Source organism: Nesoenas mayeri (genome assembly GCF_963082525.1).
Source record: "Nesoenas mayeri genome assembly, chromosome: 24".
In the NCBI taxonomy this organism is placed as follows: Eukaryota; Metazoa; Chordata; class Aves; order Columbiformes; family Columbidae; genus Nesoenas; species Nesoenas mayeri.
Window position 1 is genome coordinate 820,695 of NC_137546.1, and position 20,188 is coordinate 840,882.

At 51.9% G+C, this 20,188-nt stretch overlaps 1 protein-coding gene across 1 annotated transcript in view; it reads left to right on the plus strand.

The window, feature by feature from the left end:
* Positions 1–20,188, plus strand: part of MEGF6 (multiple EGF like domains 6) — a gene marked incomplete at both ends in the record, with an annotated part of 62,705 nt that overhangs the window by 18,221 nt on the left and 24,296 nt on the right. Inside the window, 2 exons of the mRNA XM_080358751.1 lie at positions 4,223–4,345; positions 16,189–16,311. Of these exons, the coding sequence (XP_080214877.1) occupies positions 4,223–4,345; positions 16,189–16,311 (246 nt within the window). The remainder of the gene's footprint in view (positions 1–4,222; positions 4,346–16,188; positions 16,312–20,188) is intronic.

Here is a 20,188-nt window from a genome sequence, read left to right on the forward strand (position 1 = left end):
ATTTGCGCCATTTTCAATGAGAGGAGAACTTTGATTCCTTTATCCTGCTCGGTCTCCTGCTCAACTGCAAGGGTGAGGAACAAGTGCGGGTGCTGGTTTCATGGTCCATCATCTCAGATGGTGGCACTAAGTCCGGCTTAGCCCGGCTGCGTTGCTTTGGGAGCAGGGGGTGTAACCGGGGCCTGCTCAGAGAAACGGGCTGAGCGCGGTGGGGACGCAGCTGGAGGTCAGCAGAGCTTCACCCTGGCACCACTTCCCTGCGAGAAGCAATTAATAGCAGGACAAAACCGCCGCCGCCGTCCGCACCTTCGGGCGCTCGGCCTTGGCAGACGCCTCCGTGATCTCATGGCTGAGGTCGCTTCAAAGATCTGGAAACTCTGAAGGAAGCCTCTTCAGCCTCTGGGTAGGAGGAACAGGGCTCTTTCCCAGGAGAGCCATCTTCCTGTCTTTGCGTGAAATGCACTTTTGGCCGTACAGTCGGAAAAAACCATAAAAATCATCAAACGCCAGCCCGTTCGTCGAGCTCCCGAAGGGAAGCTTGGAAAGCCCGCCAAGCGCCGTATACTTTTATATTGCATCCATTATATAATGTGTCAAAGAAGAATTCTCTCTGCTATGGAGAGGTATTTGCAGTCCGTCAGGTTCCATGGCAGGCGGTCTGAGGCTGCTCTCGCCCGGCCCCGTGGGGCTGTTGCCTCTGGAGCAGGAGCAGCTCTGCAGAGCGGGAGGGTCACCCTGGAGGGCGTCCCCGACGCCGCTGTGTCCCACGGACCCCTGGGGGACAGAGGGGGGCTCTCCAAAAGCGCGATGAATCGGGCACGGCAGCGGAGAGCGCGGCTGGAACCTGCGACGGGCACAGGGACGGGCAGGACGGGGAGAACCCTGGTGGGGTGGGCTGGGGTCTGGCTGAGCCCCCAATGTGCTGATGGAACAGGGAATCGGACATCAATAGTAAATGTGTGTGTGTTGAGCAGAGTAAGAGTATTTGATGCAAATCTTTGAGCGTTCAGTATAATCCATGGAAAGACATTGAGTTCATAGGTGGGTGGGTAAGGGTGAGAATCTGGTTAGGAACTTCCGAGAGATGGAAAATTAACAGAGCCCAGCAGATTAAAAAAGAAGCCCCCCACGCATGGATCTTGTCTGTACATTCTGCTTTGCTGACAAACTTTTCAACCAGGGTTGGTGGGAAGCAGCAAAGCTGCGGCGCTGAGGTGACGGTGCCACGGCCGCCTCTTGGCTCGTCACGTTGGCAGCTTTTCAGAGGAACGATTGAAGATGTTTTCTTTGCACGCCAACTCAGCCATGCACAAGGGTCTGCAGGACCCAGGCCCTGCTGCTGCTGCTGCGCCTAAACTGCTTGTGCTTTAGTCCTAGACAAGCCATGTCCCCCTCTTTGCTTTAGAGTGTTAGGAGGGCTTGTGGTGGGAAGAATATTATCTAAAATTTATTAAACAAGTTGTGTTATAATGTCTATAAACCAGAGACATCTCAGGACATCACTGCTTCTTTCCCAGTGCAGCTGTTTCAATGAAGATACGCTATGGCACCTTGATTTTTAGAAGGTAATTATACAAAGTTCCACCTTCAAAGTGGTTTAATTCAGCTCAGTGCTGCCAGTGGCCCTTTCTGAGCAGCTTAGGTTTGGTAAACTCCATTGTGGCCAGTGGGAGGAGACAGAGCATCTCTGCTCGGAGCGGAACCCAGGGCTCCGTCTGTCCTTCCCCTGCAATGAAATTCTTCCTGAAGAGCTGCAGGGCTGGCCCTTTGGAATTAGATAAAAATTATTTCATGCACTTTTAATCCGTATCAACGCTATTTGTGAATATGCAGATAGCCGGGATGATTTGTGTGGTCTGGAGCGCACGTAACTGTTACGGGTCATCAGAACAACTGTGCAAAGATGTTCCTTTTTCAGTTGGGGGTCACGTTCGCTGCCCCGACTCCCAGAGCTGGCTGCTGTGTGTGCTGCTGAGCTGGGAAATGACCGTGTCGCGGCACGGGGACTTGCTGGGCATGCTGGAGAGGGGCAGCCGTTGTTCGCGGCAAAGCCAGATGCTGCGGACTGGGGCCTCTTGGCATTTCTGCTTCCTTCAGGCCTTTTTACAACATGTTGTAAAGTCGCCTGACAATAGGCTGTGAGTATTAATGGTCTCTGAGCCCAAAGGCAGATGGTAAAGTGGGGGTTTTGTTATCAGTTTAAGTGGCTGGTTTCTTTCATGTGCAAGTGTATAACCTCCATAAATAAAATAACAGATGTGCTTGAATTCTGTTTTCCTTAAAATCACTTGGAGATTCTCATAAAGAATGGGAGCACCTACTGCTATGGGTATTTTATTTCAAGCCGTTCCTCACAAAATGTGTCCAAGTGAGTTTGTGAGAGCCGGAGCGGAGCAGCCGGGCTGGTGCAGGGTGAGTTTTAACAGAAACCTGGCAAGAAGTCTCACAATGAATCTATTTGCGTTTCCACGGCACTTTAGTGATGTGCGAGTGCGATGGAGGACGGGACGAAGCCTTTTGTGGGGACCAGAGCTCCGTGACGTCCGCTGTGCGTGACCTTGGAAATCAAGTGTAGGTGGAGCCTGTGGCAGCGATCGAGGCGACCCACACTTGGTTTCAAGGGTCCGCAGGGCAGCCTGGGGCGCGTCCTCTGCTCCGGGGCCACAACCGCAACGGCAGAGCCTGAAACAACGGCCTCTCGCTGCCGAGCTCCGCTTCTTGACATTGACTTTTTGCCTTGAGAAATCATCCAATGCAGGTGACAAGTTACGATTCCCAGGTGATAATAACTATAGGAGTGACCTGGACACAGAAACTGCATCCGAGTAAGCAGAATGATCCCATGCGGTCCTGCCCCCATCACCTCTCCAGCAACTTGTATCACAACCCCAAACGTTTATGGGTGATTGTGCACCTGCCGTCGCATTTCCAAGCTCCGACCAGGCTGTTTGTGGTCATTTCGTACCATGCCGTTGAGCCACACGCAACTTTGTGCTCTTTTCTTCCCCAAGATTGTCTTATAAAAATAATACAGACAGCCAGCGATGATGCCGGAGCTCGTGGTGAGTTGGGGGATGAGGAGGGCCCTTCATTTTATTTATGGATCCTGCGTTTCAGGCGGGGAGGAAGGAAGTTCTATAATGCTTTCCTAAGTACGGGCTCTAAGAAACCAAAGTGGTGTTTGCAGAGCCCAACCACAACGCTTATTTTTACAAGACGTGGAGGCAAAAATAACTCCAGCTCGCGCTGTGTCCTTCTGGGGAAACTCGGGGCTTACGGGGAGGCTGCCGAGACCGTGTCCGTCTAAAAGATTAAAGAGAACTTGGTATAAAAGCTGTGGTTAAAAAATAATAGCAATAAAAGCCCTTCAAATATACCAGACTTGGGCTGCATCCCAGCCAAGCTACAGAGCTAACAGGAAAACAAGGTTAGGGGTGGCGATTCCTCTGTTCTCACCTGGTGATTAGTCAATCACCCTATTTAAAAGGTAATTGGAGAAAGGTGTTCCCTAAAGGTCTGTCCCACACCCCTGAGGTGGAGAGAGATCTCTGGTCTTGGTAGGCTAACGTGACTTAGTCAGAATTGACTTACAAAAGTTACTAGAAAGTGTGTATTATGTGGATATTTTAATTTTTTTCAACCTTTTAGTTTAGGCTTCTCTGTATTAATGTTATTCAGGTAATTTGTGTAGGTTTGTTTAGAGAAATCGCGGTGAAAGGTGTAATAGTTTCACCTGCTGATTTAAGACAAGAAAGTAAAACTTCTAAACCGGCAGATTTTTAACACAACAAAATCTTGTCTTCTTATTCTCACAAAAAAGATGGGCATCGTCAATGAATGTATTCTTATCCATGTGAGTGGATATATAACGAATATATTCTTATCCATGTGAGTGGATATATAACGAATATATTCGTATCCATGTGAGTGGATATATAATGAATATATTCGTATCCATGTGAGTGGATATATAATGAATGTATTCCTATCCATGTGAGTAGATATATAATTCCTAGCCATGTGAGTGCCAGTGACCCCCCAGGCTGGGAATCTTTTGGGTAGTGACATCTGAAGTGTCTGAGCGTGTAACGAGGGGGCTCGTTTTGCACTGGTTGATGTTTTTGCTGGTGCTGGGAAGTCAACACCAGGGAGACAACGTGCAATAAAAGCAGACGGTTTGGTCCCGCGCGGCGTCCCCTGAGCTGCCCCCTCTCTGTTGCAGACGTGGACGAGTGCGCGGTGGGGAACGGCGGCTGCCAGGCCCGGTGCCACAACACCCCGGGCAGCTTCTACTGCTCGTGCGCGGCGGGACGGCGGCTGGAGCGGGACGGGAGGACGTGCCGAGGTAGGGACGGGGCACCGGCAGCGCGGCGGAGATGCTCTCGGGTCTCCCCTCGCCTCTCTGGTATCTCACAGGGTTCTGGTGTCCTTCAGCCATCCAGCGTGCTCCCTTTCTGCTGCACGCTTAGGGCTGGAGATGACAGTTGGAGAAGGAAAGCCTGACCTGGGTTAAAGTGAACTTCTTCAGGCTGGACATAAGAGGAAATTGTTGCCCTGAGGGTGGTGAGAGCCTGTCCCTGGTACCCAGAGAGGTGGTGGGTGAACCATCCCTGGATTATCCCGGGCCAGGCTGGACGGGCTCTGAGCAACCTGAGCTGTGAAGATGTCCCTTCCATGGCAGGTTGGACTGGGGGAGCTTGGAAGGTCCTTCAACCCAAACTTTTCTGGGTTTCTAAGTTTTCATGGCGAGATGTTGGCCCTGTTGAAGTCGATGGTGTCTATTTTATTGCTTTGAAAGAGTTGAGGTTTCTCCTTTGGAGTCTACATCATCACATCATTTCCTGTCTCCCACTTTACATCTCCTGCTTTCAAACCGAAGTGGAAGAGAAGACAAGATTTTGTGTTTGTAAAGGGAGAGCACTAGCGGGGTTGGTGTTGGTGGGGTACCCGGAGCCAGCCCCACGTTGTGCGGCCGCTTCAGCTCCTGCAGCTTCACCCTGTGCTGTTGTGTGGGCAGATTCCCCATCCGAGGCGTTATCATCTGGGCAAGCGCTGCGTGTTCGAGCCGCCTGGAGCCCAGAGTCGGAAAAACGCAAACAGCTATTGGCTTATCAGAGCCAAGAGCAAGACATGCTTGGCTTTGGCTTTTTTGGTTTGTTCTTGAGAATATTGCAGCTGCAGGATTCACAAGAGCAGAGAAAGGCGCCTTTACTGGGCTCCTGCACCCAGGAACCTGAAATGCAGGTATCATGTTTGTAGTGCAACGTTATATTTATAGTGCGACAGGGTATTCTCTTGATTGCTTAGGATGGGCGTGATTTTGTGATGGAGTTCTCACATATTTTCAGCGCTGGTTTGCTTCGCTGAAGTCCAAAAGTATTTGGAATAATTAACAAGGATTGCTGACAAACCGGGAAAGAGTCATTTCTGTGGCTATCGGTTCGGACAGTAAAGAATTCTGCAGAAAAATGTCGCTTTCTTGCCAATCTGGTACATTTGTCTTGTTTTGTTGAAAATAACTGAAAAGTATTTCCTGGCTCTGCACCACTGCAGGGATGTGTGAAATAAACAGCTCTGCCCTTATCTTAGCCAAGCTGAAATATTTCAGTTTCCCCGCATTCCCCTGCGAGGATCAGCTTCGCAATGATTAAGAGCTTCAGGATTTTGGTGCAAACAAACAATCCTTGTTTTTTTTAGGGTAGACAGTGTGAATCCCTTTGCATATAATGATTTGTAATTAGCTGTGCCCACAGCGCCCTTCTCCCCCTGTCGTGGCACTGGGGTGGTGACCCCTGCTTGGCCTGGTACCTGAATGCTAATGCGCGTATGAAGAAGAGTGCATAGGATTAGATCCGGTTTTGTACCGACGGGGTGGTTTAGAAAAGACAAAAGGCACTGACTGATGTTTACAGTTTGGGAAATATTCCGTTTTCCTGGATGGAAGTCCGGATGAAGCCCGAGTGAAACAGCCTGGGCTTCAGAACGTGCGGTGGGGTGTTTGGAGCCCCGTGTGGGACGGGAGCCTTGGGGAGCAGGACGAGTTTTCCTGTTGCTGGGGTGGCCAGAGCGGTGAGTGGGCTCAGAGGCCGCTCTGTGCCTCACCCTGTGCCTGGGTTCCCGCTCCGGTGACGTTGGGCCGGTCTCCTCGGAGTCCTCCGCTGTGCAGCATCTGCTGAACAAATAGCTGTGCAGTAACATGGGCAGGATGCTCTGTGTGCAGAGGCAGAAAACTACCGGGACCCAGCGGGTGCTTCTGAAGTAGGACATTTTGTGAAGAAAAAATGTAATCTTGGCTGCGTGTGGACTTCCCAACCTGTCCCTGCCGCCCCGCTCGCGAGCAGAAGGATGCTCAGGGCAGCTGCTGCTTTTCCTGCCCGGGGTTGGATGAAGTCACGTCGATTCACCCTCAGCTCAGGTTCAAGTTGTGTCCCAGGGAAGGGGCTGGTTTCTGCAGGGGCACTAAGTCACCCTTCACCTTCCACCTGCTTGTCTTGCTGTAGGAGGTTTTGCAGAAAACTGGTGCACACCTTGGGAAGAGCGGGAGCTCGGCCAAGCGTGCAGGGGATGGAGCTCTTTGTGAAGTGTCAGAAGAAACTTGGTTCAGGGCTTGGGTGATTTTTGGATGAAGATTCTAGAACTCATATTTACCTAAGCTGGTTGACCTGTGTGTGTGCAGGCACGGATTAACTCCAGGACTTAGCACGCTGTTGAACTGCGAAGTGCCACATCATCAGCTGCAATTTGTTTGAGTTCTTACGAGAATTTATTAATGCTGAGACTGAGCCTGAATGAAATTCCATGAGGGTTGCGGGCTGGGTGCAGCTCGGGCCCCGTTTAAAGAGCCGCTCTGGACGCTGATGCTCGCCTAGCTGATTCCATAGGAAGCAGTAACGATTTGCTGCTGATTGTAACGTGTTACCATACTCAGACCAACTCTTAGTACTTAATCGGCTGAAGTAAATTAGGTGACGAGGAAGCTCGAGCTGGCTCAGACCTGGCCAAGCATAACTTATGACATAAGCAGGAGTCAGTTTATGTTCAAGCCTGGTGGACTTTTGATACACGTGTTATACCACAGAGCCCTTTGGAAAAGGCTGAGCCTCTCAACGTTACTTTTATATTTTTAGCAGTCTAAGAAAATACGAGCTTGAACAAGTTTGTCACATAGTTTGCTGAGCACCGTGGCTGTGCTGGCGTTCATTGCTGCAGGGCCAGCAGCGCGGGCTCCGTGCTGGAGCTGCCTGGGCCCAGGTAGGAGGAAATTCCAGGTCCTGGACCAGTGGAAAGGTCCCTTCGGTCGGTGCCTGTGGAGTCACTTGGGGAACTGCGCTCGCTGTGATTCATCTGCATTCCAGGCAAGGCTAATTTAATATAGACAGTGTCTTACTGACATGACTGAACTGAGGAAGTCGGCCTGAACCATTTTTCATAGTTCTGTGGCAACATTCATTTTTGCATGTCAGCACTGCTGGAAGCATTTACAGAACCAGTGTCAACACTAGCCATCCGAATGGCTGCGGTGCCGCTGCTCGGGGGGCTGTTCCCCAGGAACGCAGCGGGGCCAGCGCTCAACATTCACAGTGCCTGCAGTGTGTTATTTTTAAACGGGTGAAGTATTTGGTAGATGTAGAAGCGTCTCGTGGCGGGACGCACCGGGGTGCGCTGCAAAGCGACGGCACGGGGCAGGCGGCTCGTCGCGGGTTTGGGGAGCGCAGGCGAAACTTGTGTGCCCCTCAGTAAAGCCCCGGCGGTCCCCTCCTCCTGCCCCTCTGCTGCCCAGTGTCTTCTCCCCCATGCTGAGCGCGTCCCCGGGGGCTCGGGGACACCCACGAGAGGCAGAAGCCGCGTGTTGAGCAGCTGCAGGCTGTGGCACAGCAGCGCTTTGCGCTGCCTTTCCCTCTGCAGCCCCCTTGTCCAAATGAGCAGCATCTTTTAGAAAGGTTATGTTTTCTTTCCACAAAGTAACTAACAAATTTTTGGGTCGGATATTTTTGTTAAACTATTAACGAGAAGCATGTGGGCCATTGCAATGGGTGAATATTAAGATGAGCTGAAGCAGTGAGGAAGCTTCTCTGGCTTGGGTGGATCTGCAAAGGGCACTCGTGACCAGAGCCCACCTTCCTTTGGAAACCGCTGCAGCAATAGCCTTAAATTGCTGTTTTCTTCCTGGATTCAGCTTTTCTCTGTGTTTCAGAATTTTTCATGGAATGCTATTCATTGCAGCCTAAACCACAAGTTTTAATTTGGAATTTTACTACAGCCAAATAATACTGCTAAAACCTCTCAAAGTAGCAGGCCCGGCTCAACCCTGCGAGCACATTGTTTCGAAACATTCCAGAAAGTTAAATGAGGCTTTTGGGCTTGCCTCTGGAAAATCCAATAAGCTATTCTTACTTGTTTAATGAAAAAGGTAAAATAGAATCCTAGGCTCTGTCTTACAGGAGCTGGTAACGCTGTGGTTTCCATTGGAGCGGGCGCAGTGGCTGTTCCTCATTTGAGCTTAAATTTGTTGATGAAGTTTTTTCTTTAAACTATTTTAAGCAAAGCCCAGTGAAGGTTGAAGGGGGAGCTCTCTTTCCAATACCAGTTAAGCACTCACAGGGCCCTTGGTTTTTTGTTGAGGAGCTGGATTTTCCCAGCCTGCGCACACAACCTCACGCATGGCCCCGCACTGGCCCCTCGCCCCGGTCCCTGGCCCAGGATGGGCTCGGTGCCCGGTTCCTCTGGCCCGGGATGGGCTCGGTGCCCGGTTCCTCTTGCCTGGGATGGGCTTGGTGCCCAGTTCTTCTTGCCTGCTGCCTCCCCAGCACCCGTGGCTGAGCTCCCTGGGCAGAGCGATGCAGCAGCGGGCGCCGGGGACACCTGGCATCGCTGACCACTTTTGGCTGCTTCCCAGGCAGATTTTGGGCAAATACACGTCTGTAATTTACGGTGAAGGTTCTTCTCGAGCTTTGCCCGCGTCCGCAGGGGCTGTGCAGCCAGACGGGCAGCAGCTCCTTCGCCTCTGAGCGTCCCGTCGTTCCCCGTGAGCGTCCCACGGGAGCATCAGCGTCCTGCCGCTGCAGGATCCGTGTGTCCGTCTGTCCGCCCCGGCAGCATCCCGGGCGCTTTGCCCGCCGCTGCCCAGCGGTGCCCAAGCCCGGGCTGGGGGGAGCGGAGCCCCGTTCCCTCCTTCCCCTCCCGGGGGCGGCAGCAGCCGCAGCGCAGCCCCGGCCCCCCCGGCCCCGCTCCGCGGGATGCGCCGCGTCGGGGGCGGGAGCGGGACCCGGCCGGGGGCGGGAGCGCTCCGGGCTGGGCTTTACCTGCGGGGCGGGCAGAGCCGCTCCCCGCCCGCCCTTCCCTCGGCTTTTCGGCTTCTTTGCCTTTTTTTTAGTGATTATTTGTTTCCCGGCGCCGCTCCGGCTCCCGCTCGCCGCGGGACTCCGCGATTTGCGGGGTTGCGGTTTTTTCGGTCCGAACGCCTGTTGGTTTCCCAGCATGGGACGGGAGCGGGGGCACTTGTGGAGGCTGCTGTGGTGCTTCGGGTTTTGGGGCGGCATCCCGGGGGCCGCTGGCAATCACTACCCCTTCCTCTGGAGAAGCTGCTACCCCTGTTACCTGGGCCGGGCGGGGTTCGGAGCCGAGCTGAGGGCAGGTATGTCACCGGGCTGGGGACATCGCGGTGTCCTGAGAGGTTCTGCTGCTGTGGAGAGAGATAAACGAGCTGCCGGGTGGGAGTCCCGGGCTGGCAGGAGCTACGGTCACAAACCAGTGACCTGTGCTTGTATCGTCACTTTGCATTACAACAGGCACAGTTTGGTGGATTTGTAATCCTGAAAAGTCGCCGCTGGCAGAGGGGAAAAGAAACTCTTGTTTCTTTCCACCAGTTGCCATGCAGCTATGTGGTTTGGTTCAAGATAGCTACTGTGCAATGTTCCTTTAAAAAACAAATGTGTGCATTTTGTTAGAGTATGCTGAGAAGTTCCAAAGGATCTTCTCACCCCCATCCAGGGTGATAAATGAAATATGATGCTGTTTTATCATGGAAAAAAACTCTGCTTTTCTCTCTCTGAGTCTATCTGAGTTTGTCTGGGTTGCATGAGCATTTCACAGCGGAGTCTTGCGAAAGATACATCTCGGTATTACTCAGCGTCATTTGATGCACGAGGGGGATCCGCTGGCAGAGTGAGCGGGCTGGAGCCGGGCTGTGCCTGGCAGCTGCAGTCCCGCGTCTCGCGGGTCACCTCTCTGCACTGAAGTGCTCTCAGTTTGCAGTGCCGGTCAGAAGCAAATTCCCAACAAAGGCGTCTCGAGCCCGTTGCTGTGCAGGTGGTTCTCGGCCATCCGCAGCTGGAGGGGCTGGAGTCGCTCTGCTCCTGTTGCACTGTCTGTCGATGGTACCGCAGCATCTTCTCATCTCTTCTGTGCATCAGCAGGTCAGGAGCATTGACAGACCAGGGCTGCTGACAGCAGATGGAGATTCAAACATACCAGAACCTCTGTGGTTCCACCTCCCAGTCAGTAAAGAGCAAAATCTGCACTTCTTCCCTGTCATCATCGTGGACAGGTTTACTTTGTTTTAATGACATTTGCACTGGGTCCGGCACTGCAATGAGACAGTAAATGCTTTTTTGTTGCTTTCCAATACCTTTTGGTGAACACCCCTGTGTGTGGTGGTGGGAGGGGATGCTGAGCAAGGTATAGATTGGGGGAGGACACACACACCTGTTTCTTCCTCCCTGTGTGCTCAGCTGACTTAGCAGCAGGTAAAGCTTGAGGTTGCCTGAAGATTTAGGAAATAATGGAGAATAAGTGAAGTTCACTAAAGACTTTGGATGCTTGTGGGTAATGTAGACGTCAAGGAATGCATTATCTCATCATGAGATAATCCTAATAAATAAATGCCCCAAGCAGTCAATTATAAAAGTGGTATCATTACATTTGCGATTGTGCCAGACCATTGGAAATGAGGCGAGTTGCTGTTTTGTTATTTATAGGTCAGACGTTTCTTTTAAACTCGGATCGCATTTTGTGTCTCCGTCCAACTCCATTAGCTCATGCAACTTCTCCAAGACAAGCTCCTGAGATCCAGCTTTGTGTCTGGAACATCAGCGCAGTGTCCACCTGCCCCCGGTTCCGCGCGTCTCCCCCGTGCGCGCCCGCGGCTCCGTCCTGGCGCTCGGCTGAAGGATCTCTCAGGCTACAAGGCTGAGGGGTTTTTCTCCGGTTCAGGAAGAATGTGGTTTAAAACTTCAGCTGGAAAAGCAAAGCGCCTTCATCCTGGCATTTTGGCTGTTTTTCCCGAGTGCTCTGACCTGGGGTGGATAGCAGAACACCTATTGAAATGTGTGGGAGCTCTGGATCCTTTGCCAGGAGCACGCTTTTGTTCATCTTCAGAAAAGGGTGAATATCTGGCCATTTGCAAGGCAAAAGCTGTGGGTTTGGTTGATGATTTTTCCTGCGCTGTGTGAGTTTCTGTTTGACAGGCAGCAGCTGATGGTCCCTTGACCGTATGATGTTTAGGATCCCCTGCACTGGTGTATTTGCCAGGTCAAGCTGTGCGTGGTGGTTCTTCCATCAGCCAGTTGCCAAAGCCACGTGAGCACAACGAGCTGCCGTGAGCGCGTTCCATCAGCAGGTTTATCATATGAATGGAGAATGAAGAGGTGTTTTGTGTAACAGCGGTGTGCATTTTGTTGAGGTCTTGAGTGCCTTAAAATGCAAACAAACAGTGCTCTGCTGGGTCCTTGGGTGAGTGTAGAGAGGCTAATTGCAACACTATGGATTATGTCCTTGTGCAGGTAACCGTTACAGGGGAGATCATTGTGCTCTGCTGGGGACTTGCATTAAGTTGTCACAGTGAAGTAGACCTGATACCTCGATATCCTCTATGTGATTCTCTGAAGTACGTCTGGAAGCAGCACAGAGCATAGCTGGTCGAGTTTAGTGTGCTGATGTGGGTTCCATTAGCTCCTTCAACAGCCACCTGCGTTTCCCTCGGTCAGTGCCGTTGCCAGTTGTAGGTCTGGGTTTGCCTCTGTTCACAGGCATCGATCCCACGTGCATCTCACAGGTGCGTGTGCTGCCCACCCTGGCACCCCGCACAGAGAAGTGGGGTGAAACAAAGCTGCAAGAGAAAGTTGGAGGGGGTGAGTGTAGCAGCACGTCGAGAGCAAGCTGCCTGCTTGTTTTCACGTGCACTCTGCTCCGCTCTGAGTAATACCTAATTATCAGCACCGTCCCGAGACAAACGTGAGCACAAATGAGAGCTGGGCGACGCTCCCAGCTGCTACGCTTGGAGGCAAAGAAAGGTGAGCCGAGGACAAAGCCAGTGGCTGAGGCAAAATAGCTCCCTGATACACTTTCACTTCGTCAGACTGTTGTAAAACCAATGCATCCGTTCCCAAAGCGCCTTTGGAAACCGCTGCTGCTGAGGATGGCACAGGGACGTGGGGACGTGATGGTGCCTCCTGGCTGTCCAGCAGAGGCTGCGGCCAAATAACTCTGTGGAGCTCTTTAAGAGCCTTCAAATGCATGTTTTACAATAAGATGCAAACGGAGGGTGTGGAGGCATTTTGGGCAGCTGTGGTTTCCTTGCGCCGTTGGACCCTGCGGTGCCAGGTCCTGTCTGCACGGGCTGCAAGGGGAGCTGCAGTAACAGGCCCTCGGATGGCTCCAGGTTGTTTGTGCCATGTACTGTGCAGAACATGCAAGAGGTGAAATAGTGCCTGGGGTTTTTCCTTCTAACATATCCCAGCACCGTTCTGCACCCTGAGTTTCTAAGTGGTAGCACAGGGTAGCAGCATTAATGCCACCCAGGGGCTTCCACCTTGGGCCGTCCAGTGTGCCACTCGCTTGGTTCCTCTCCTGCCAGTCTCTTCTTAAAATTGCTGAATTAGCTTTAACGAACTGGTACTGGAAAGATAAAGTTGCTAAATCCCACACATGCTCATCTTGATGGATTTTAATTACCCTTTTCCCTGCAGCCCTGCTCTGTAATCCAGGCTAATTGCCGCAGGGATTAAAGCCTGGCGTCACTCTGTAGGCTGATAGAGCGAAGCTCGGCAGCTGGGATCCATCTCCTCCTCCTCAGCCTTTCAGAGGAGATAAACTGCCTCTGGACCAAATATTTAGTAATTTGCAGAGCTGCTGTTGCCACTTTCTTTCCCCTGACACGGAGCTCTTGTTGGAGCTAAATCACCGTATTTCTTCTCGAAGGACCTGTGCGTGCTCAGGGAGCGCGCTTAACCACAGCCATCTCCTGCACCCTCTGCTGCGGTTTGGTCTGCGTTCGACTTCCCTGCATTTGGTTGCCGCATCACCCCTGTTGGTCCGTGTAGCCGGTATCTGAGGACCGATGGGTTGTTTCTGTTTGGGGAAGAGGCTGACGAGAGCATCAGCTGTTTCTCGAGTGAGCTCCGTGTCCTTGCGGGTGAGGACACAAGTGCAGCAGGGGAGAGTTTCCCTGCCCAACAAGCCAAGTCCCACCCCAGGCTCTCACTGCATTTGGCTTTTGTGTCTCCCTCGGTGGCTTTGGGCCGGGATGCGCTGCCCCATCGTGCCAGCACAGCGGAGAGCCCGGCCGTGGCGTGCTCCGGCCTGGCCTGGCGCCGGCGTCCTTGGCGGCAGCTGCCCTTCTTGCAGTAAGCCGGTATGCTTCTCATTTGCTTTCTTTGGCATATTAATTTCAACCAGATTTTGTCAGCTCTCCAATAGGAAAATAACTCCGTCGTGCCGCAAACCGCATCTTGCAAAGCGTCACATGGATGGTTGGGTCTTTGTACTGCCAAGACGTGCACTGAGGGCAACGTGACCCTTCTCGGTGATGCTCTGTCCTGGCACGGGAGGCAGCTCCTGCTGCTTCACAGTTTGTATTCCTGGGCAAATCCAGCCCCGTGCACGCCCGGGCAGGTCGGAGCTGCCGCTGCGGGGGGTGCCGCTTGCCCTGCTCCAACCCAAGCAACTGGTCCCCACCAGAAAACGCCAACTCTTGGTGGAGCATCCGCCCGAGAGGTGCCTCTTCTCCCGTGCACTCGTACCGGGGTTTGAATTTGGTTTGGCAAATTGCGCAGCTGTGTTATTTCCACAGACAGAAGCCTCAGATTTCTTGGGGGCTGACCCTGCTGCCTTCCCTTCAGGGTGCAAAGGGCGGGAGGGTTTCTTGTGGTCACGCCATGGTGTAGCGGGTGTCCAAGAATCTGTTGGAGCAGCAGGAGATAAGTGAGGCTCCAGAGGGAAAACCGGGGCTGGCGGTTCCGTGGACGCATGTGCGGTGAAGGTGACTCTGCAGCTGGCACCAGGGGGGACTTGGGGTGTGTTCAGCCCTCTGTAATTACAGAGATTTAGAGGGTGAAAAATACTGAGAGAGAAGAAGAGATACGTAGAGAGGAGATGTGTAATCACTGAATATGAGTAATGGGGTGCAAGGAAGAAGTTTATTCAACACATCGCTAACTTTTTTGGATGGTAAACTCTCCGTGGCTTAGATTGGAGTTGAAGGGAAGCAGTGGAACAGGCATTTAAATTCAGACCAAGAGAACTTCCCAAACCCCAGTTTTCCTGTTCTTGAGCTGAGTCGAGCCAGTTCTGTGTGTTAATAGCTAACTTTGCCCAGAGAGATGTTAAAGGAAAAAAAGAGAGAGGAAAGAAAATGAATGAAGGCCAAAAGGCCCTTTGGGTCCCCAGGAGGGCTGTGATGCCACCAGGTGAGGTGGCAGCCAGCAGAGCAGGTGGGAGCGGGCGATGCTGCGGGCACGCCCGGGGCTGGAGCGCGTTTGTGCACCCCTGGCTTGCAAAGACACGGCCGGGGGCACCGCCCTGCCGTGATTCATTGAGAAAATGTTTCTTTATCTCGTTAGTAACAGTCATTGATGAAACCGTGCTGCTTCGCTGCGCAGCGTGGCTCCGGCTCGCCCTGCCGCGCCAGCGGGAATAGCTGCGCGTGCTGCACCAAGCGCAGAAAGCGCGTCGGAACGCTAACGGAACCAAAGCTACTGGGGTTTCCTCTCTGCGGAAAAAGGAATTGCTAGGTGGCTTTTTTGCTGTTAGTGTGAATGCGATCTGGTTCCTCCCTCTGACCAGAGATGTTTGATCCGTTCCAGTCTGGAAGGTGCTGTACGTGTACGTATGTACACACACGAATGGCAGGAATTAAGGAACTGTGCAGCTCTATCCACAAACATCGCTATTATTTCTAATTATAGCCATATGAAGGAGTCTTATGTCTCAGAAACTTGAAATTGCCTTTGACAAGTTTCTGATATGCATCTTGCTTAGCACCATGTAGCCGGGCACTCCAAACCTTTCTACATTTCTTTTCTGCTCTGGAAGTCATTCCCAGTGCTCAAAGGCAATTTAAGGTCAGTGAAACAGGAATGACTCTCCTTTCTGTAACTCATTGCCATCTGCCTCCCTGGTTTTGAAGCTTTGATAATAAAATTCTATAGGATTTTATGCCATGGGCTCGTTCCCATTTGAGCTCTTGGAAGGTGGCTCAGTGCTTGGTAGAGGGTGTTTCTGGCCCGGGGGCTGCCTGGTGGTGCAGGTTCTGCAGTAGAAGCGGATGGGAGCGGTTTTGCTGGGCGGTGGGTTCCTTGGTGTGCGAACGGCTGCGTCGGCTCTGCCGGGTTTGCTGGGACCTGAGCTCAGAATCTCACTGTTGCTGTCTGCCTCTTGTTTTGGGAGTCAAGCTGGATATCATCATGTTCTTAAGTATCGTATAATTTTGAACAAATCCTCGCTAACCATGCAATTGATCCATTGTAATAACTTTCTCCAGCTATTAACGTGTTTTCTCGTCCCTAGTGATGTTAGCAATTCTGACCATAGTTTACCACCAGATATCCTTGGGTTTCATGTAAGTAACAAATGGACTGGCGCAGCCAATTTTCAACACATAGAGAGTAAGGAAGTGTAAAATCTTCATAAATCCGTCATCTTGGAGCAAATAGGAGAAGGGACTGTTGGGAGTGAACAAGATGAAGGATGGTTTATGCCAATTGTCAAATAAGATGCTTTTTTTTTTTTCCCCTGATTGTTTGCTTGTCCTTTAAATTTCTTAAATAGCCTCACTGATTAAACATAATGAAATGGTTCCTTCTGCATTCATTCCTCAAATCTGGAGTCGGTCAACGGAGGATAAATAATCCTGACGTCAGATACCATCGTGCCCACTTCTCTGAACGCTTTTCCCCCTCTTTTCTCCTGCAGATGTTGACGAGTGCCAGGTCCTCAACGGGGGCTGCCAGCACAGATGTGTCAACACCCTTGGATCTTATTACTGTGAATGCAAGCCGGGCTTTCGCCTGCACACAGATGGCAGGACCTGCATTGGTAAGTCAGAGTTGTTTCTCAGAATCCTGCTGTTCGTTCTTAATGTGTTTCTGTTACTGGGACCATAATATTCGCTGCTCTTTCAATACAGACTTGCACAGCTTAGACTGGTTTGCGCTTCCTTAGTTCATTCTGGTTCAGAAGTAACTCTCAGTGCTTCTGCTTTTGATGCAGGGTGTATCAAATATGGCATTTTCAGCACAAATACATAAACTAGGTTATGAAACGGTTCAGGTCAGTTGTTTTACCTGAGCTCATTTCCCTAGTCCCACTGTGCGTGCAACTGTGGCCATAACCACCTCCAGGCTCTTCCCTGGGAAGCTGCTCCTGCAGCCGCCTGGATGGTGCGTGTCCAGACGTTGTAATTCAGATGCCAGGTCTGGCTTGGAGCTGATTTCTGGGCCAGTTTCTTGAAATATTGTTGTTTGCCCCAAACTAGAGGCTCAGAGACACCAGCGCAGAGCTTGGGTTCTGCCTTCCAGCATCTGCTGTTGTTTTTCTTAAACCACTTCTCCCTCACAGCTTTATTCGACACATTCTTCCACTTTTTTTGAGGGATATTTTCATACAAGTGGAAAGAATTCCTCGGTGATGGTATTACAAAGGCCATTTGGTGGTTTTTCTGAGAATATAGTCATGCTCTGAAGTTTGCTAAAAAGGACTGTATGAGGCTGTGCGTTCCAGCTGGGAACGGTGATGTGAGCAGACAAAGAGCCATCGAAGGCGGCGGCGCCGCCCACCATGGCCAGAGCAGCACAAACCGCACATCTCCACCACTGCCCCGCTATGTGACGATGCTCTAACGAGAGCAGTGACCCGTGTGCTTGAGGTGCAAGTTCACCGAGCGCCCTGTGTTTCACTGCAAAAATCCAGAGGCAAAAGGATCGCAAGTGAAAGAAAAAGCCAATCATTCCCAGCACGCTGCTCTAGCACGGAACACGCAAAGTTGTGTCCATGGATATGTATTGCTATTGTTTGCATGCAAATGTGTACGGGGTCCGTCATCTCATAATCATCTTTATAATAAGTAGTTCTCTTTTTTTGTGGTATAGAGTGATTCTGCCGCCTCTGCCTCAGACTAAGCCTGAGCCAGGCCTTGGGAAGCTCTGATGTTCTCAGCCCAGAAGGTGAAACCATTTCCAAAGCAGAAAAGGGCTCACTCTAGGGAGGAATCTCTTGTTGAGAAGCAATTTCCACCCTTTGCTTTGGCTGCTCGGGCTCACCTGCTGCTGGGACATTTCTGCTGGGACCTGGGGAGCTCCCCGGCTCCGTGCTGCTCACGCCGAGCGCCGCAAACCTGCTTTGCGTTACACTTCTGAGCAAGTGTTTGCCATAACGTGCACAGGGTTGGAATTTCTCCACCAGAATTAAGGGGTCTCTATCTGTGAAACCTGATCCCGGAGCCGCTGGGCAGTTTGTGGGGAGCAGTGCTGGCACCCACAGAGCGGGCAGGCTGAGCAAAGCTCTCCCTACGTCACTGTCCAGTACTGTTTGTAAAATAACAACAGAGCAGACCTGTAAACGGGGCTTTCTCGCTTCAGGACTGGTGGCTTTTGTTCTTTACACTTCTGTGACAGAAATGTGCATGTATTTATGTGTATGTCTTAAACCTTTATAATAGCTCTACTGTGCTGGTTGTACAGAGGGGTGCGTGCAGACATCTATTTTTGTAAAAGCCCAGAGCAGAGCACGGACTGAGAGGCTGTTTGTGGTGCCCTCCGTGCCCCGCAGACCCGGTGCCCGGTGAGCAGCAGCGCGCGGTCCAGCCGGTGACGTCCTGCAGGTCACCGGGGGTAACGCCCGGCCCTCGAGCGTGCGCTCGCTTTCGGTGCTATTTTCACAATTACACGCAAGTGTTTCTTTCCTTTAGTGCTCGGCCTGCATAAATATTTACACTGCAGAGCCGGAGGCTTTGCTCCAACTTGATCTTGGAAATCACACGGTTTCTATTAAGCCGGCATTCCTGACACGCGTTCCCAGGCAGCGATCGGGGGGCACGGGCAGCAGCAGCAAAGCAGGAGGCTTCACTCAACACACCTTCCCTCCACACTCTGATTTGCGTGTTTTGGGAGAGCTTTCCCAGCAATGGGAACAAGGCGGCATTTTCTCTTGCTAAATGCCGAGCTTAGGGCCAGCTGTAAGAGGGAGGCGGAGCGACATGGAGCAGCACCAGCACCCATCAATGCCGCGGGCATGTTGGGGACATGTAACAAGTGTCCTCAGAGCAGAGCAGCTCTTTGGTGCCTTGGTGGTACAGAGAGGATGCACAACAGGAGATTAGTTAGCTGAGCTTCTGCCCGCTGATGAGCTGCTTTATAGTTGTGGTGTTGTTTGGTACCTATGAGGTGATTGGTTGTGGTTACGGCAAAGCCAGAGCTGCGGGGTGATGCTGAGCGGGTCAGGGTAGGTGTTTGGATGTGGAATTTCCAGGGCCAGGAGCAGAGACGTTGCGGTGCCGGGGCTGAAGGCGGCTGGAGGCGCTGGGTTTGGCTCAGGAAGATCTGAGCCGTGTTTCTTCACTCCTGTGAAGTTTTGGGCACTGATTTGATGCAACCACGATCTTTATTCCCTGTGTGGTACCAGGGGAGTAGGTTCGCTGGTAAACTGTGTGTTTCTCTTCGTGTTCAGTATCCTCTAATTTTGCTGGACAAGTCAGGTTCAGTGCTGCTAAAACAGAAAAAATGCCACTAAGTCAGGTACGAGCCGGGTCCAGCGTGCAGACGGGCTCGAGGCAGCTGCGGGCAGCAGCGCAGGGCGGAAAGCGCTTGGGAGACAGGAGAAAAAGGCTCTTGCCGTCAAGTTTCTAGCTGAGGTCTGCAGAACCACGGATCTAATTCCTGAAATGTTTTCTCATCCCCACAAAAGCCACAGAGGCTCCGGCTGGTCAGCGGCGCCGCCTGGAGCGCGAGGCTGCGAGTGCCCCGCGCGGGCTCCGCTCCCGCCTGCTCCGTCCTCTGCTCCTTCCAGCTGAGCTGTCGTTTCAGGTTTGTGCTGGAAAGTCAATTCCTATTTTATTCCTGGAGACATCAAAGAATTGGAAAGCAGATAAAGTATTTTGCCGCTTTCTTCTGGTGGCTTCGCACCCTTGGTTGTTGTTTGCACCGTCGTACTCAGCACTGCAGATGATAAAGCAAAGCACAATGCAGAGACAAATGAGGAAAGCTTTCAGAAGTTATTTATCACCTTTAAAAGCAATTCCTTATGAAATGCAGTTCCATATGGAACTCAGTTCCATATAAAGAGCTGTTTAGATTAGCGCTTGAATTTTGTAGAGTGGGAAGAAACATTTTGCCTTTAAAAACATTTGACTTTGAGGGTGTTGGTACCTTTTACAGCACGGCCGGAGCCTGGGTATGCGCACCGCCCAGCAGGAGGGCTGTCACTCGCATTTTCTGGCATTACCTGTGACAGGGACACCAGGGCAGGTCCGGGTCACTGGGACCGCTCTGCGGCTCAGGAGAGTACGAAAATGTCTTAAAACCACCTTCCTGCGTCCTGCTCGGTCTCAAACAGCGACTCTCAACCGTTGTTGATATTTTGGGTAATCCGCAGCTCATTTGTGCAAGATTCTTTTGTTGTGTCTTTGTTCAAGTATGGCCAAGTCACCGAGGATTTGAGTACAGAAGGGAGCGGGGGAAGAGCAGACGTTTCTGCTGAAAGTGAAACGGAGCAAAAAGAGTCACTGGGCGTCCTGAAGTCACCTCTCCCTTCAGCAGCAGCACATGGGCAGGAGGCTGACGGCTCCAGGTCCTCTGCGCTGGTTCCGCGGGGGACGGACGCGGGTCCAGGCGGGGAGCTCGGGCTGAGCCGGTTGCTTGTGTTGGCTTGCGGAGCAGAGAGATGGGCTGTGTTGACACACAACATGTTTCTGGAAATT